Source organism: Mobula birostris, chromosome 5 (genome assembly GCF_030028105.1).
Source record: "Mobula birostris isolate sMobBir1 chromosome 5, sMobBir1.hap1, whole genome shotgun sequence".
NCBI lineage: Eukaryota > Metazoa > Chordata > Chondrichthyes > Myliobatiformes > Myliobatidae > Mobula > Mobula birostris.
In genome coordinates, this window is record NC_092374.1 from 37,639,648 (window position 1) to 37,658,893 (window position 19,246).

Consider the following 19,246-nt stretch of genomic DNA (forward strand, 5'->3'; position numbering starts at 1 on the left):
ATATAGCAAAACACTGAGGCACTTCAGAGGAGCATAATCAAACTAAAATTAAAACCATCCTGCATGGAAAATATCAGGGTGTATGGTCGCAGACTTAGTCTGAGACAGATTTTGAGAACACTTTAAGGTTTAGGGAGAAAATTCCAAATAGTAGGGCCGTGGTTACCAATGTTCCAGTTTTTCTATTTGGAAAGAAGTAATAGACAAGAATTATAGAACAGCATATAAACGAAGAGTAGTGTTACAGCACATATATTTGAGTAAGTGAGAAATCTTATAAAAAGGTGTTACTTAAATGTGGGTCAGCAAGTACAGATGTGAAAAATGAGAGTGGCTTTTTGCTAAGTCAAAGACGAGAAGTAGTCTTTTTGCAACCTCAAGTTCACACAGGCTGACCAGGACCAGAAGGAGTTGAAAATCATGAAGGTTTTAGCAACAGATGAACTGAAACACGGAAGACTGAGACCAACGTAAAGAAATGGAAATAAACTGTCTTGGTGAGGTCCGAATATAGTCTGAATTACATTGAAAATGTGAATATTTGTGTAAAATGACTCCTCCCTCCACCCCCCCCCGAAAGAGATTCAATTAACGGATAACGATAGCAATGTTCTCTCCGGGACTATCACTAAAATTCTCTCAACCCAGGCATTATTGGGGCCGAGCCACTGATTTGCAACAAGTGAACCATTTACAGTTTAGCAACAGGACGCAGACTCTATGAATTACAGCCTAACGCTATGTGAAATAGCTCAGCATCGTCCCATAACTTGCACAACTTCCGGTGCCGGGAACTGAACGATGCCCTAAAAGAGGAAGCCGAGCAAACCACGCACCATGAAATTCATGTGGCGAAATAACATCTGCTTTACCAGAAACGTTATCGCTCTCTTACTAAACGTAGTTTTTTAAAGACTCTCATCTCACCACCAGCAGCCACTTTACCATTACTGCGACCATGGTTACGTCACTTCCTCGTAACCGATGATCCACATCCGAGTGGAAGGTGGAACTTCGTAATCCTTCTGTCTCAGCTCTGAGAATGAAACTTTAATTCCGTTTTGGGAGACTATTTCATCATTCATTTAGTTTTGTAACATTTTTTATACATCTTTTGCCTTCACATCTTGACATATGACATAAGAGATTTTGCAGATGCTGAAAATCTTGAGCAATACACACAAAATGCTGGAGGAAATTGGCAGGCGGCATCTATGGAGAGGAATGAACAGTTAACGTTTCGGGCTGAGACCATCAATCGGGATTGGAAAGAGAAAGGGCAGAAACCAGAATTTTTGAAAAAAGGTAGGAGAGAAGCACAAGCTAGCAGGTGGTGGTAAGTCCAGGTGAGAGAGGGGAGGAGAAAATGAAAGGGAACAATGTGAGGGGTGATCGGTGGAAGAGGCAAACGGTTGAAGGAGGAATCTAACAGAAGATGGTAGACATTGGAATAAAGGGGAGAAAGTGGGGAACCAGAGGGAGGCGATGGGCAGATTGTGAGGGCATTATTGGGGGTCCACTTCATTACGCACCTTCACTGCACCTGCCGCAACAGCCAGGATCTACCGGTGGCCACCCATTACAATTGCACTTCTCATTCCCACACTGACATGTCCACTGCAGCCTCTACTGCCACGTTGAGGCCCGGCGAAGATTGGTGGAGTAATTGTATTCCACCTGGATAGTCTCTAGTCTGATGACATTAACATTGATTTCTCTAACTTCCTGTAACCACTCCCCTCTGTTCCTTCCCCCCACCTTTGTTTCCCTCCTTCCTATGCCCCACTCACCCCTTCTCCTTCCTCATCTTCACGACATGACCATAATCACTGTCTGGTTCCCACCTTCTTTCCTTTATTCCATGACCTACTGCCCTCTCCTATCAGATTCCCTCCTGAGCCCTTTGCCTCTTCTACCCATCACCTAGCTTCTCACATTCCCTTTCATCTCCATTCACCTACCTTCCCCCCCCCCCTTACCTGGACTTGCCTATACCTCCCAGTTTGAGCTCCTCCCACTACCCTTACCTTTTTATTTTGGCTTCTGCCCTCTTCCTTTCCAGTCCTGATAAAGAATCTTAGTCAAGGTCATCAATTGTTCATTTTCCTCCATAGATGCTGCCTGACCTGCCTTGTTCCTCCTGCATTTTATGTGTGTTTCCTCGGTACTGTGTGCATTTCTGACTGCAGCACTTCAAGAAAAAGATACAATCCAATTTGCTAAATTCTGGAATCTGATTAACCCATGAGAGACCAACTCAGTAAGATTACTTTAATCAAAGTCTCTGCAACATTAATACTGTATTAACCAAATGTTTTTCAATATTCCTTTTGTCACTTCTGTATCTTATTTCATAAACAACTCTGTATTCATGACAACACTCACAAAATGCTGGAGGAACTCAGAAGGCCAGGCAGCATCCATGGAAATGAACAGTCGATGATTCGGGCCAAGACCCTTCTTCAGGACCGGAAGGGGAATGATGCCAGAATAAAAAGGTGGGGGTAGAGGCAGAAGGGTAGCTAGAAGGTGATAGGTGAAGTTAGGTAGGAAAAGTAAAGGATGGAGAGGAAGGACTCTGATAGGAGATGACAGTAGACCATAAGAGAAAGGGGAGGAGAAGGGGCACCAGGGGAAGGTGATATGCAGTTGAGAAGAGTTAAGAGGCCAGAGTGGGAAATAGGGGAGGGATTTTTTTTACTTGAAGGAGAAATCGATATTTACGCTATCAGGTTGGAGGCTCCCCAGACAGAATATAAGGTGTTGCTCCTCCACCTTGAGGATGGCCTCATCGTGGCACAAGAGCAAAACGTGGACTGACATGTCAGAATTGGAATGGAAATCGGAATAAAAATATTTGGGTACCAGGAAGTTCCAGTTTTGGTGGTTGGAGTGGAGGTGGTCCTTGAAGCGGTCCCCCAATTTACAATGGGTCTCACCTTTGTAGAAGAGGCTGCATCGGGAGCACCTGACACAATAGACCAATGTAGAAGAGATCTCTGTACATGATTATGTTTCCTCCAAATCCATGTACTGTATTCAAATTTGTCTCTTTTTTTTAAACAGTGGTAAACTGACATTCATAACTCCTGTCTTTTCCAAAATACTTAACCAGCAACTAAAAGTAAGGAAATTTTACTACCTGTATGCCATGCACCGAATGTACATATAATTTCTGAGATTTTCACAAATGTACTATTGCACACATTTGAATTAATTCAGCAACTGACATTCCTTGCTCATGCTATAAATATCATCTATGATCTTAAATCAAATCCATAAAACTTTGGAAATAAAACATTTTTTATTTTTCAGAAAAGGAGAGGAATGGGCAGATCGAAGAGAATGTGTGTGACAGAAGCCGAGAGAGACTGAAAGAGCAAGTGCTGGGATGCCAGATGAGAGAAGATGGTGAAGGTTGTTAATTAAGATGCCCCAATCATAAACAAGACAAAATCTGCAGATACTGGAAATCCAAGCAATACACACAAAATGCTGGAGGAACTCAGCACCCCAGAAGCTGTCTGTCCTTTTGAGCATTTCCAATTTCTTCTGTTTTTATATCAGATTTCCAGCTTTTTTTTAGGTAGCTTTACTTCACTGGATGAGGATACATGTTGGCCAAACAATAGTACTGTTTTTTGTTAAATATCTCTCAAAGATTATTTAAGTATGCATATATCATCAGATCAATATTTAATACCTCCTCAGGATAATGGTACATTTGTTGCTGTGCTGCTCATAGTTATGTATTCAGTTTTCACAATGAAATTGAGACCAATGTTTGATATTCCTGGAATGAAAATTATGATGTGAGGCAACGCACATAAAAATTGCTGGTTAACGCAGCAATTCTCAAAAGGACAGACAGCATCTGGCCTGCTGAGTTCCTGAGTTGCTTGGATTTCCAGCATCTGCAGATTTTGTCTTGTTTATGATATGAGGTAGAGGATTTCATAGATTTTGTATATGATCTCATAGAAATATCATTTTCAGGAGCACAATGAGTTGGACTACAGGGAACACATTTTATATGTCCGGAAGGTCCAATACTATGCAAAACAGTTTCCCAATGTAATGGGGTCGGATATTAATGATTGAGCTGAGGAGATATTTCTTCATTTTTAAAAAGTGTGAATAGTTAGGAATCTTTCCCCCAAATGACAGTGGACACTTGGTAATTGAATATATTTAAAACTATTGGAATTCCAGAACGAGGGGCCACAGTTTGAGGATAGAGGGGAAGCCTTTTAGGACCGAGATTAGGAAAAACTTCTTCACACAGAGAGTGGTGAATCTGTGGAATTCTCTGCCACAGGAAACAGTTGAGGCCAGTTCATTGGCTATATTTAAGAGGGAGTTAGATATGGCCCTTGTGGCTATGGGGGTCAGGGGGTATGGAGGGAAGGCTGGGGCGGGGTTCTGAGTTGGATGATCAGCCATGATCATAATGAATGGCGGTGCAGGCTCGAAGGGCCGAATGGCCTACTCCTGCACCTATTTTCTATGTTTCTATGTTTCTACTAGGGGAAATAATTTGTTAACATTGTGGGAATTTGGAATGGACATAGAGTATTAATTATGATCTTATTGAATGTCAGGCAGTCTTCTTGAGAGAACTTTTGTAATATTGCAAAAGTATTGCCCGATTTTCCTGAACCTTAATTGTTCAAGTAGATTAATTTCTTTTCTTGCCCCCTTCCCTCTCCACCACACCTAGAATTTACATAATATGCTAGTTTGACTGGAAATCGCTTACAACATGTTTACAGAATGCCACCAGTGACAGGCAGTCTGCAGTGGTCAGAGAAGGCTGCTTTATGTAATCAAATCAGATTAGAGATGGAAGGCTAATGATTAGCTTTTCTTGTTCTTCCTGTTCAGGATAATGTAATTATTTGAAAACTTAAATCTGGTCTTGAAAAAACAGTTCTACTAATTCGATTCATGGTTTTCCATTTATGTAAGTAAAAGCCGGCTTTACTTAATTATTGGAGAAACCTGGTGTCTTGTTCCAGGATAAGGTGTGCACGACTTGTGGGGTTGCAATTAGTGGTGGCGGGTGTGGGAATGAGTGTTTGGAAAACAGCAGTACAGCCACTCTCTTTTAATAGTCTTTCCAAAATACATGTGATTATGAACAAGCACAGGCACATTCACCCTAAAATGTTAAGGACTTGCACAAGTGCTCCTTCAGTAGCTGGAAAACTTAAATTCTTGTATATGCCCCATTCTATTTTAAATAAAAATTGGGAGAAGCATGTAACAAAGATATTATGCAATGAATTGCAATACAGAGTTGTGTATAAACTTACTTAGGAGGATGAAGAAATATGTCTTCATTGCGTCAGTTTCTGTCAAATGAAACTGAAGACTATTGTGTACAATGTTGCAATAGTTAAACATGTGACACAGCTCCATAATGAAAAATTACCTCACAAGTCTTACATCTACACTTTTCACATTATATATTTCATATACTGTATGCAAGTATTTATTATGTGATTCCTTTTTATGTTGAACCACCATGTAGTGAAAAACAGGGGACTCTAGATTCTTTGTTTCCAATATAAATCTTTTTCTCCAAATTGCTACGGTTCACTATGGCAAATGTTGAATTGTAATTTTTTAGAAGTTTTAAAAGTATCCGGGAGATACTGGAGTATTTTACTGTCCAAATCAGAAAATGGAAAAATAACTGTTTTCAGTGTACTGTATATAATAATCATAGAAGGTATTCATTGTTTACTCTTGTCAGGGTAACTTGATACTCTGTGTGTATAATCAAGTTTTGGGTCATAAAACTGAATGTCTGCACATAGGCTGTATTTGTACATGGTATGCCAGAACTGTAAAGGGAAGACCTAACACATAATATTTTTTTCTCTGCTAGATCATGTATTGCAATGAACTGCTGCTGCTAAGTTAACTAATTTCGCGTTACATGCCGGTAATAACAAACCCGATTCTGATTCTAATGAGAGGTACGGTACAACACAAACGAGGAAATCTGCAGAAGCTGGAAATCCTGAGCAACACACAGGATCTATGGAAAAGAGTAAACAGTCGATGTTTCGAGCCGAGACCCGACCCTTCAGCACAGAGAGGGAAGGGGCGAGATGCCTGAATTAAAAGGTGGGGGAGAGGGGAAGGAGCCTGGTTGGAAGGTGATAGGTGAAGCCAGATGAGTGGGAAAGGTCAAGGACTAGAGAAGAAAGAATCTGATAGGACAGGAGAATGGACAATAGAAGAAAGTAGAGTAGTAGTTTATGCAGGGACAGACTTTATCCTGACACGGGATAAATGCAAATCTAAGCCACACACACTGTAGAGGATTCAGCGTTTACTTGCAAGTGAGACACTCACAGATAGACAGTTACAGACCCATCGACCAGTTTTGGGGAATCTGCATGCTTACCAGACTCGTAGTCACTGTCTACTTATAGTTCTATTTGGAGCCACACGTGATTCTGTACTTCATTTCTTGAGATGCAGCGTGGAGTAGCCCCTTCCAGCCCTTCAAGTCGTGCCACCCAGCAACCCCCTATTTAACCCTAGCCTAATCACAGGGCAAGTTATAATTACCAATTAACCTACCAAACAGTAGATCTTTGAACTGTGAGAGGAACTGGAGGAAACCCACACGGTCACAGAGAGAACGTATAAGTTCCTTACAGGCAGCGGCAGAAATTGATCCCAGCTGCTGGTACTGCAAAGCGTTGTGCTAACCAATACGCTGGCATGCCACCCATTTTAGAAGAATGTGAATCGGGCAATTAGTCATCTTCATCCATCTATACAGACCTTTTGTACTTGCTGTAGGAGAATTGTGTTCAATGTGTGAACCTTGCAAACAAACATACAACTTAGAAGCAGGAGTAAGCCACTCAGTCTCTTGAGCCATGCTGTTATGTTGTTATTTATAACCTTTCAACTCAAATAAATGAAAATCAGGAGTAAGAATTTCTGGTCTCTCAACATTTATTAAACCCCTCGATCATACTTTGTACACCCTGCAGTAATTCAGTTCCTGCCCATTATAAATGTCAATGACTTAGTGCAGATTTCCCTTCTACCTGTTGTAAGGCTCCCCTCAAAACTCAGGTTTAAATAGATGTATGGTAACTTTCTATAACTGATTGGTGATCTTTCCCTACAACTGTGCATCTATGAACCAGCTATCTATTTTTCTTCATTACTGGAGTTATTATATAAATGCAAACTGTAGCCTTGACAGCAAGAAATGGCTGGAGCTGACAGGAAGTTTTATGGAATTTGTAAACAGATGGCTTCCAACACTAAATTAATGTGGGATTGGAAAACAGTTTGGGGTCAAATAGCACAGAGAATGCAAACTGGTTCAGCATTTAACAGTGACAGAAATGATGGCATCAAAGGCAAAGGTACAACGTTTTACGTTGAGGAATAAAGCTGATGCCTAGCTGGGAGGAAATGCAAATCCTGTAAAACTGCATGAGTGTCAAGCAGTTTGACATAAAACAAAATGCATATTGCCCCAAAATTGGGTGACAGCACATAAGACTGAATAGAGAATTTAAAAAGCAGAATAGAATGACTGAAAGATTAGCAGAAAAGGGAAAAAAAATCAGATGTATATTGGGCATTAAAACACAGGATGGAGTTCAGGAAAATTATAACTGGAATGGTAGTGGCGCAGAGAACTTTTTTCAAGCCATGGGGTGATAATGACTTCACCCCAGGATCCTAAAAGTGATAAGATAGTTAATGTGTTCAGTTTCGATTTACAGAAGTTTCCATTAGATTGTAAAATAGAAAATTTAACCCTATTATTTGAAGAAATCAGGAAATGAAAGGGATTATTGAGATCAACAAACGTCACACCAATAGATGAGTATACAAACGGTGCTTGTATACTTGCTAATTCAAGGCCAACCTCAAAGTCATGATCAACCCAGTCACTTAAGCATATGGAAGCATATGCCTTACACTTAACACCTTCAAAGCAAAGTTCTCCGGCAACCTACTCTGCTGTATATAATGTTCAATAATAAAGTTTCATGATAAAATCATGGAAAATATGGACTATTTTCTATTTCTTGAGATTTCTCTATCACCAAAGACGTACATTGATGAAGATATTCACCATGCCTTCAGTGTACTATTACTGCATTTGCCAACTACTGTCAAGGAAAAAGGTGCTTGAATATCAAAACCTGAGACCCATTACCATACTTATGGTCTGCCCACTACATCGCGGGTAAAGCCCTCCCAACCATTGAGCACATCCACATGAAGCGTTGCTGTAGAAAAGCAGCATCCATCATCAAAGTTCCTCACCGCCCAGGCCATGCTTTTTTCTTGCTGCTGCCATCAGATAGAAGGTACAAGTGCCTCAGAACTCGCACTACCAGATTCAAGAACAGTTACGACCCCTTAACCATCAGACCCTTGAACAAAAAGGGATAACTACATTCCTTTTCCAGTGTTTCCACAACCGAAGGTCTCATTTTAAGGGCTCTCTACCTTATTATTTCATACTCATTATTTATTACTATTTATTTATGTTTGCATCTGCACAGTTTATTGTTCATTGATCCTGTTTACAGTTACTGTTCTATAGATTTGCTAAGTATGCCCGCAGGAAAAAGAATCTCAGGGTTGTATGTGGTGACATGTATGAACTCTGATAATAAATCTTACTTTGAACTTTGAAATTGTGATTGTGCCGATTGTGCCCTCCCATATGCTAATGATACCTGGGCTATCTACAGAAGGCCTTTCATGGAACTTGACAGATAGCACCAATGCTGTCTTTCAAAATCCTCCAGATCCACTGCCAGACAAGTGGCAGTGTGCTTTTCCACTACAGAGACCATGATTACATATCGTCAACACCACTGTCCAAGCTATATCGTTCTCACACCTGACACCAGATTCACAAAGCACATACTCTATTGCTAGTACAGTAGACAGGTTATCAGGTGATAAGGATTTGGATGTTCACCCTGACTTCGGTTGGGGAAAAATGCCATGTTCCCACCAACCAAGTAGGATTTCTGGCCCCTGAATATTTATTTCGGATGATATTGAGAATTTAAGAGTCCATTTGTTGGGAGCCCAGCATAAATGATGACTGGCATACATAACCTCACAAACTACCCATCTGCCTATCCTCGCAAACACGAGGAATTCTGCAGTTGCTGGAAATTCAAGCCACACACATCAAAGTTGCTGGTGAACGCAGCAGGCCAGGCAGCATCTCTAGGAAGAGGCACAGTCGACATTTCAGGCCTAGACCCTTCCTGACGAAGGGTCTCGGCCTGAAACGTCGACTGTACCTCTTCCTAGAGATGCTGCCTGGCCTGCTGCGTTCACCAGCCACTTTGATGTGTGTTGCTTTCATCTGCCTGGCCTGTCAGGAATGTCCTCCACATCTATATGGGGATCAGCAAAGGAATGGGCATATTTTTCATGAAGAGGTCAGTTGGTTTCAGGAATGTGCTGCCTGAAGACTTGATGAAGTAGACATTTTCACAACAGTTAAGAAGCATCTTGACAAGTACTTGAATCACCAAGGCATAAAAGACTACAGACCTAATGCAGGTAAATGGGATTAGTGTAGATGCATATGGACATGATGGGCAGAAGGGCTCATTTTGGTGTTGTATAACTCTAAAACCATCTGTACTGCCTGTACAGATTGATGCTCCTTTCCCCATTTTCCAGTTAGGCCTACTACACTCCTCAGGAGTTAATAGTGAGTCGAACAATTTCAAATAAATCTCAGTTGGCAATGACTACCATTGTTTCATTTAGCCTCTGCATCATTTTGTTCTGACTGCATTTTTTGAAGAGTACTTGTTACCTGCACACAATAAATCTGTTCCACATCAGACTATTTATTACACGAGGAAATCTGCAGATGCTGGAATTTCAAGCAACACGCATAAAAGTTGCTGGTGAAGAGGTGCAGTCGATGTTTCGGGCCGAGACCCTTCGTCAGGACTAACTAAAAGAAGCGCTTACTAGCTAGTAAGCTCTTCTTTCAGTTAGTCCTGACGAAGGGTCTCGGCCCGAAACGTCGACTGTACCTCTTCCTAGAGAGGCTGCCTGGCCTGCTGCGTTCACCAGCAACTTTGATGTGTGTTGCTTGAGACTATTTATTAAACTGTTCTTTCCATCTGCCCTCTGCACCTGAAAACGTGCATCTCACTTTTTGCATTGATGATGTGTCCTTCGTCTGAAATGTCAGTCCTGTCGTCACTAATGTGGCCTGGCCTTTTGAGTGCTCCTTCACTTTTTTTTTCCAGACTTCCACTATCTGCAATGTTTTGCTTAAGTAAACTAGACACCCATTAAACAATCCAGACACCGATTTTCAAATCCCAGTATGACAGCTGTATAATATAAAATAATTAAATAATCTGGATTTCACAACAAGACTAGTCTTAGTAATGCTGACCTAAAAATAAAACTTGTTAAATTCCCTCCTGGCTCATTAATGTTCTCCAGGGAAGGAATTCTGCCATTCTGACTTACCTTGTGTGGAATTCATATGTGTTAATTAAGGAAATAATAAACTACTGTACCAACAAAACAAGGCCTACTTTATTTAGATAGTTAACATTCAATTTACAGCAGTGGCTGGTGCACCGATGTAGCACTGCACAGTACGCTGCTCTTCAAGTATACTCACAGTCATATATACTATAATGTGGAGGGAAGTTTCCGGGTTCTTTGTGACTCGGAGGAACCGCAGGCTTGGAGAGTAAAAACATGGAAACAATTAATTTAGCTTCATATTTTTCTCTCTGTTTGGTTGTTGTTTACTCGCAGATTGGCAACGACGCTGACTGGCGTCCTGCTTGGGCAACCACAACTGCCGAGCAGAGAAGGGGAATAGCTCCGGAGGCTCCCCCCCCGCCGCCGCCGCTGTTTCGATGACGCCTCGAACCTTGGCCCAGATCTGGGTTCCACGTCACGAGCAGCCAGCGCCCTGCGCGCGCGCCCTCCGAGCCCGGCCCACCTCCTGGGTGATGTCACAAACATGGTGGCGATTTGAGTCCCGGTGCGAGGAGGAACCAGAGCGGCGAGAAAAAGCAGCAGACGCGGCTGCCGTGCCCTGACTCAGCCTGTCCTCGGTTCGCCCGACCCCCTCTCAATGTCGGACAATCAGAGCTGGAATTCTTCCTCCGAAGAGGATCTGGATACCGAGTCGGGGCCGCCTGTTGAGCTGTGCGGGATATTGAGCAAGGTGAGTCCACCGAACTGCCCGAGGACGGGTCGGTGCTGCCGTCCCTCCTCGCCTGTTGCTCGGGATCTCCCCGCTTTTCCAGTGCGCCAGGCAGCAGAGGCAGAGCCACGACCGGAGCAGCCAGAGCTTCCTCTCACTGTGGTGCAGACACTATTCTACCTCTGCTTAAATCTTCGACTACCTCAAGCTGTCTCTCCGGTAACGGAGAGGTTTTGGCTCCGAGCCCCGAGGCCTGTCAGTTGCTCCCAACAACCATGGGGGGAATGGGAGTTGCTCGTTGGTAGTGATTACAAACGGCTGTGTAGTAAACTAAAAGTCACTAATGGTGGGCCGAGTTTCTCTCTGATTTTTGTAAATAAACAGCAGGTAAAACCCGTTAAATTTTGTTTTCAGTAATAGTTACAATTTGGTCTTTTTGACCGCGAATCAGAAGTTTGTGTACCCGTGCTGGCTGATGTACTCTTCGCTTTTAAACTTTCATATGAAGTCGGGTGTGTTCTTGTTCCCGCAACACTGACAGGAGTGAGTAATGCTCCCATCTCTCCTTGCCATCTAGAACTAGACTGAATTGTTTTATTTCAGCATATGTTTTCCCGTGGTTTGCGAGTATTCTAGCCAATCGACGTCGAAGAATGATAAAATTCTTGTGATAGGGTATCTTTAAATATAAGCCGAATCAAAGGTTTTCTTGCATATTATAATTTCAGTGGACCAACTATATCCATGGCTGGCAGGACCGATGGGTGGTTTTAAAAACCAATACCCTAAGTTACTACAAGTCCGAGGATGAAACAGAGTACGGTTGTAGAGGTTCAATCTGTCTGAGCAAGGCCGTCATTACTGTAAGTTTTTTATGATTTTATTGATGTTAGTGATCTTACACATTGAGCAATAGTTAATACATTTGCACTATTCACATTTGCCTGGTTAGTTCAGGGTTTAATGTTGTCAATGTAGGTGCGTTGTTCAGGGTTAATCATTGAACCCTGTTAATATATTTAAACACTTCCTTTGTGGCTTTAAAATCTGATTGGATTGCCTTCCTTCTTTTCTGTCATGAACTGTAATGAACTTGAGGAGATACCCTTTTGGCAACTGTAGGCAACCTTTGTCCAAGTATTCTGTAATTCAGCATTGTCACACAAAACAGCTTCAGTCCAAATTTCAAATCAGTATTTGATCAATTGTAACTTATTAGTTTTGCTCTTGTTTCCAGTCTTATTTGTGTCTCATTGTTGAAGTACGATTTATTTAGCACTAGGCATAAACTTAAGGATGTCTGAACATTTTGCCGTCAATTAAATACTTTTGAAATAAGCTTGCATTGAAATATAAAAAAATCTAAAGTGCTGGGAATGAATTTCTACTACACTATTAATGCTAATATATTTAGTCTTGAAATCATATGATGGATATGGATATTTATGGTCTTTTAGAAGTTGCTAAAAGGTTAAGCAAGACTAGTGTTGTGGAGATTAGTTTCTCTCCCTCCCTATAGGGAATTTCATGCCATTTACTTGGCAGGCCTTGAGTGTAAAGTTGATTAGAATTGCATTCTGGGAATCATTTGCTTTTTTTTTTCATTTTAATGTTGCACTGCAGCATGGCTAATGTGAAGTGATTTTAAAATTTGTAATGGTCTTTCTACAACTCAGGGCCTACAATAAATATTAAATGTTCTAATATAAAATATTAGGCATCTTATTATCTATTCAACAGGGTCACTTGTGTTTACATTAGCTTTTGATGAATATGTGAGGAAAGAGGTGGCAGCAAAGGATCTTTCCTGAACCTGAGTGTGTGCCCTGGTAGATTTGTTAATTGATGAGTGTTCTGAGTATTAAACTGAGTGGGGAAAACAATACCACCTGTTGTTTGAATTTGGCATTTGCATACTTGTTAAAATGTACTTTTTGCAAGCACTGTAGTCTCTGTTATAACACAAATATGCAACAGGTTGTACAAATAACCACATGATAATCATCAGTTGACAATTTTTAATGATGTATGTGGGACAAATATTTGTTAAAGTCTGGCAAAAACTATTCCTATTATTGGGGTAACTTGTGGCTAGTGGAGAGGGCAGATATGGCACCAGATTCAGATTACTCAGGAAGGAGATCACCTATGACAGTACCGAAGAAATTCTGTGCAGGGCAGAAGTGTCAACCTAGGTTTTGTTGATTCTGAAAAGGGATTTCAATCATAAACACAAGAGATTCTACAGATGCTGGAAATCTAGAGTAACACAAATTCTGGAGGAACTCTTTAACATGTCAGGCAGCATTTATGGGAAGGAATAAAGAGTCAATGTTTTGGGCAGAGACCCTTCATGTGATCCTGAGTCCTTCCAACATTTTGTGTGTTACTAGGGATTTCAACCAGCAGCCTTCTGATACGGTTTCATGTGCCATGGCTGATGCATTCTTAAGAGTGCTTGTTATACCAGTCTGCTGAAATGTCAGAAGTATAGCCTACTCTTGTGAGTAGGACTAGGTGAGGAACAAATGCTAATATTTATGGAAGTACTTTAAAATTTTTCTATAACTTGTTATCGTAGATGTGTATATAGTATGATAGTGTTTTTAATGTCTATTCAGTTTAAGTATGTTTAAACTAGTTTTAATACAATACAAATATCGTGCAACAGTTCAGTCCTAAGGTTACATACTTTTCAAATAAATGGAGTTTCTCCCTCCTATTTCTGACATACGAGCATTTATTGGCACTCAAGTGATTTGTTCATATCATATAGCAAGAGAACTGAAATGGTGAATACATTTCAGTCATGGAGAGACTCGATATGTAGTTGATTCCTGAAGTGATTATTAGTCAAGGATCTGGAATGACAAAATGTTCTCTCATTTCTCATCCTTTCCTGAGTGTAAATTTATTTATAACTGGTGTACAAGGTGACTCAGCGCATCAAAGTATGTCCTAATAGTGGTGGGATGTGATAGTTCTGGCTCGAACTTTGTTCCGAGGGATTCAGTGTATGGTCTATGTCATTGGTGCATGGTGCATCTGGTTGAATGTGTTCCCTGATACGGCCAAGTCTTTGCCATGTTTGTTTTGAAAGGTAGATATGTTTATAAGAATAATTAAAATGTCAATAAACATTAGTTATGGCATCACTAATTGTATAAATACAATGGTCGTTAAACAGAATACATTCCTGAGGTTCTTGGTTCTCATTTTAATCTTTTCCTATCATAAATTAACAATAAGATAGATGCATGCAGCTTGGGTGCATATTGGAACATTCTAATGAAATGCACAATTTGTGTAAGAGGAATTAGGTACCTGATTAATAGGTAGGTGTATTAGAATGATATGTCACCTAGCGTGATCTCAGTCGTACCTGGTCACTTAGTCAAATTCACAAGACTGTCTTTCTTTCTCTTTTTTTTGTTGGCCCTGAACTCCCTTGAGTGCTAAGTTGGGACTTGGTTGAGGCACTAACAAGGAGTACTGTCTTCCTGATGCTGCTTCCCCTCTTCCCCTACATGCCATAATCCTGGCCAAAAAGGTACAGCAGGGGATAAAGTTATGTTGCTGTCAAGAATTTGTATTCCTTTTTTTAACGTTCAGAGGTATTTTAAATTATTACAATTGAAGTAAACAAGAAATTATAAATCAAAATGGGGATTCAGAACATCAACTTTATCAAGGGAAATTCAAGGAGTTACCTTTTTATCAGAACATGGAAGGTAGAGACTTCTCTTTGGAATGATTAATATTTCTTGTTGGTGCACCTGTCCTGCCTCCCTCTTTCCCGCCCCCCCCCCCCCCAACCATTGAACTTTCCAGAGTTGAGAGGATAAGAGTTAAAACTGAAGCTGGAATTTTTCTTTAAGCAGAGAGGCATTAAGATACAATATTTTGACAGAAATTATATGAAAACAGAATCTCTATTTTTTGATTGGAAGTTGCATTATTTTTGCGGAGGGAGGTGTGGTCGGAGATTAAACAAATTATCTGGAAATTGAGACTATATGGTTAGCTTTTTCAGATAAATGATAGTATAATGGCTCAAATTACCAATAGGAAATAGTGCTTTGACCTGCATAAGATCAGTTATGCTATTGGCTGAATGGGGAGAAGTTTTCAAAGACATCATAGCACAATATTGTGCTCAAAGTATCTTAATAGAATTTGCTACAATTGTATAGTTCAATCATGTTAAATATATCTGACAATGAATATATGTGCTGTTCCTATTGTGAAAGTCAGATTCAGTGGGATTAAAACTCAAAACTGCTCCAGCATTTAAAGTGTTTTGTACTGTAGTGCATATCAAATGTTCTTGAGTATTTCCCAAAGGTGAAATACAGTGGTACAGGTAAAAAATTCCTGCCTCGGACATTGATTTCTATCTTGTATGTCTGCGTTTTTTAAAAAAAAAACAACTGTGACTTTGTCCATTACTGAGTATTTTGTTCTCGCAATGTGGAGCTTTCCATTTCCTGCAGTAGGTCTTCTGAGACTGTTATTATCTTGATGAATCATTTAATCCTTAAGCTTGTGTTGTAGCCACATGGACGTAAGTTGTAGAAGCAAGAGCAGGTTGTTAGAATTATTCCTTAATATTTAAAGTATTATTCTGTTCCAATTATGATTGAACCTCCACAGCACACTTGAGAGAGAATTTCAAAGATTTGCCACCCTCAAGTGAAGAAATTTCTGTTCGCCTATGCTGAATAGCTGAGCCTTTTATTTTGAGATTATGACCATTGGCTCCTTACACTCTTGACAGGGAAATGTTAAGGGCTTGATAGGAAGAGACATTATTAAATAATCTGGTGCATTTTATCACAATCATCTCATTTTCCTGAACTAAATAGTCCTGTACTTTTAAAAATAATGTAAGAAATAGGAATAGAAGAAAGTCCCCTACCACCTTAAGAAAACATGGTTCAGTGTGTTTTATCTCTCCTTGTGTGTCAGACCTGCCATCCTAGCCATCTACCTGATGAACCACTGCACTTGTTTATACTTGCCTTTGGTTTGTATGCCCTATCCTTGTTATATGCCGGGGATACGTTCCTCGAAGTTGACACATAATGTGAAATCGCATAATGTGAATAATTATTTAAATGGAGAAAATAGGGATACGTTCCAGAGGGCTTCCTAAATACGTTTTTTCTGTAATTTATTCACAATTTCATACCAATACGACACAAAAACAGTACTACAAGACAGCATTTGTATTATATTTAATCAATTTAAGGTAATATTCAATGTAATAATTCATATTAAGTTAACATCCTAGGGTGTACAGTACACACCAACAGTGGCAGGTGTGTTCGCCAGGATCTTACCAAGCACAGCAAGGGGTGAAGGAAGACTCACAGAACTCTTAGAACTGCCGGCAGCAGAAGATTACACTGATTTAAATAAAGTGGTGAGGGTTGTTTGCTTGGCAGCATTTTGTTTTTCAGCATAAGTTTGCTTGTAGGGAAGAAGGGTTGACGGCAGGGAATGACTGAAATGCTGACTCCGTTCTAAACTTGGGTCCATGTCCATCGCCGTTTGTGCCAAGTGTTCTGACTTCCACCATTCCCTCACTGTTGGTAAACTCCCGGGATTTTCAAAATCGTCTGTTGCTTGCAACATCTGAGAGATAGTTCGCCGTTTAAAAAAAAAAATACATACGCCTTGAATGTGGATTACATCTTGGTCGAGTGGTTGAATCAGCGATGTTGTGTTAGGCGGCAGGAAACGCACTGTTATGTTAGGATGAATGCTGTCCAAATGTTTAGGGTGGGCTGGCGCGTTGTCAAGCAACAAAAGAACTTTAAAGGCAAGATTCTCTTCCTGGCAGTAGCGTCCCAGAGCTGTGTTACCTTCAGCGGGTGCTGCGCTGTTTATAATTTCCAACTTTTTTCAAGTGTTAAAGCGGTTCTCTGCCGCTTGGCTGACGGCCCAGGACATGACATCGGACGCTTAGGAGGCATGGTTAAATATTCCGAGCACAAAATCACTGCACCGTAGGTAAAACCAACAGAAGTTTAAGATCGCGCATCCACACCTTGCCAAAACCAATGCGAAATTGGCGGGAGAGAGATTGTGAGGCGCGCGCACCTGACTTGTATTGGCGGGAAAGCGGTGCTTCTCGTCCCAACAGTGAGACTGTGAAGTGTGCGCACGTGACTTGTATTGGCGGGAGAGGTGCTCCTCGCATAACTGAGAGTTTTGGACGCATATAATGAGACATTGGTAGAAATAGGTTCCACGCATAACTGTGAATCCGCATTGTCCGAAGACGCATATAACGAGGATAGGGTGTATTCCAAAAGCAATTTCACTGAGAGCCTATGTATTTGGAATTAAGATTCTTGTATTCGCAATTAAAAGCCAATATGCTGTTTGTCTTCATAATTGCTTGTTGTCCTTGCATGTTAACTTTGATAAATGTACACATTCACCCAGTTCCTTCTCAATGCTAACAGATTTCAAATTCTCAGTACAGTGGATTCTGGTTAATTAGGACACATCAGGACCAGTACATTTTGGCCAATTAAGCGCTTGCCCAATTAGCTGAAGTTTCATGGAAATATTTGATAAGGTATATTTTTAAAAAAAAGACAAACTGAGTAACAAATCGTGTTTAAACAAAATGTAGAACAAATTAGAACACTAATGTCCCTCAATGTTGCAAAAACAAAGGAGCTGGGTGTGGAGTAGAAGAGGAATAGAGACAGGCTAACCCCTATTGACACCAATGGATCTGGGGTTGAGAGGGTGAACAGCTTTAAGTTCTTTGGCATACATATCACCAAGGTTCTCATGTGGTGTGTAGATACCGGATGTGTGGTGAAAAAGGCGCAACAGTGCCTCTTTCACCTCAGACAGTTGAAGAAGTTTGGTATGGGCCCCCAAATCCTAAAGGCTTTCTACAGGGGCACAATTGAGAGCATCTTGACTGGCTGCATCACTGTCTGGTATGAGAACTGTACTTCCCTCAAACGCAGGACTCTGCTGAGAGTGGTGCGGACAGCCCAGCACATCTGTAGATATGAACTTCCCACTCTTCAGGACATTTACAGGTGTGTAAAGGGGCCTGAAGGAGCACTGGGGACCCAAGTCACCCTAACCACAAACTGTTGCAGCTGCTACCATCTGGGAAACGGTACCACAGCATAAAAGCCAGGACCAACAGGCTCTGGGTCAGCTTGGCCGTCAGACTGATTAATTCATGCTGAAACAATTGCACTTCTATGCTGTATTGACTGTCCTGTTGTACATACTATTTATTGCAAATTACTGTAAGTTGCACATTTAGATGGAGATGTAATGTAAAGATTTTTACTCGTGTATGTGAAGGATCTAAGAAATAAAGTCAGCACTACAGTACTATAAAATTGTATTAGTTCCTAATAGTTATCAATGGTGGAGTTAATTCCATGTACCTAATGAACAAAATCAATGCAAACATGTAGTGCAGGTAATGGACTACCTTCATATAATGCTGTCGATAATTGCATCCTCTAAATCTTAATTTTAATTACAACATTAATGATTATTTCAAATTCTTTGCATTTCCTAACTTGTTGAAATAGTGAAATTGTTTCATTTTCACTCCTGGCCATTTCTAGCGTCTCCAAGCCTGAATGCTTGAAACCACAGTAAGCAAGACAGTTCTGAATTATTTTACTGCTTATTTCTGCCAACTATTAGTGACAAAAATCACTGCTGTTTTAACGCAAACATGTGCAACTGTAGCTATTGAAAAACTGTTTAAGCATGCGAGTGCATGCAATTGACACAAGCTAGAACCCGTTCAGCAACAGTCTCTACCCTAATTAAGCGGCATATTCTCCCAAATAAACAAAGGGAATCGCAGCAATTTTCTTGAATGGGTTTTTGTTCTATAAGAGTTGTGCCAAATAACAGCTGCCTCGATTAATTGTTTGTCCAATTAACTGGAATCCACTGTATTAAAAACAAAACCATTCTATTTTATTTAAAAAATTTTAAACTTCATTTTTTTTTTCACATTACTTTTCC

General features: G+C 40.5%; 2 protein-coding genes and 1 long non-coding RNA gene across 16 annotated transcripts in view; 2 read left to right on the plus strand and 1 right to left on the minus strand.

Annotated features, from left to right (window-relative positions):
• Positions 1–10,925, minus strand: part of polk (polymerase (DNA directed) kappa) — an 80,662-nt gene extending 69,737 nt beyond the window's left edge. Inside the window, exon 1 of one of the 8 annotated variants that reach the window (XM_072257892.1) lies at positions 10,679–10,925. The gene's annotated coding sequence lies outside the window, so the exon portion shown is untranslated. Of the gene's footprint in view, positions 1–836; positions 1,143–1,532; positions 1,716–10,678 lie in introns of those variants that run through there. The other 7 variants (XM_072257891.1, XM_072257895.1, XM_072257889.1 and 4 more) reach the window with 7 other exon arrangements.
• LOC140197638 (uncharacterized) lies at positions 863–6,963 on the plus strand. Of its 2 annotated transcripts, XR_011885981.1 has the most exons (4): positions 863–1,305; positions 3,067–3,124; positions 3,316–3,417; positions 5,894–6,963. It is a non-coding gene; the product is annotated as an uncharacterized lncRNA (long non-coding RNA). The 2 variants fall into 2 exon arrangements; XR_011885980.1 differs by lacking the exon at positions 5,894–6,963 and having other exon boundaries at positions 865–1,305; positions 3,316–4,380.
• Positions 10,840–19,246, plus strand: part of LOC140197637 (ceramide transfer protein) — a 130,204-nt gene continuing 121,797 nt past the window's right edge. For 2 of the 6 annotated variants that reach the window (XM_072257900.1, XM_072257902.1), the window contains exons 1-2: positions 10,896–11,236; positions 11,944–12,078. In XM_072257900.1, the coding sequence (XP_072114001.1) occupies positions 11,144–11,236; positions 11,944–12,078 (228 nt within the window). In that variant the 5' untranslated portion in view covers positions 10,896–11,143. Of the gene's footprint in view, positions 11,237–11,943; positions 12,079–19,246 lie in introns of all 6 variants that reach the window. The other 4 variants (XM_072257897.1, XM_072257898.1, XM_072257899.1 and 1 more) reach the window with 4 other exon arrangements.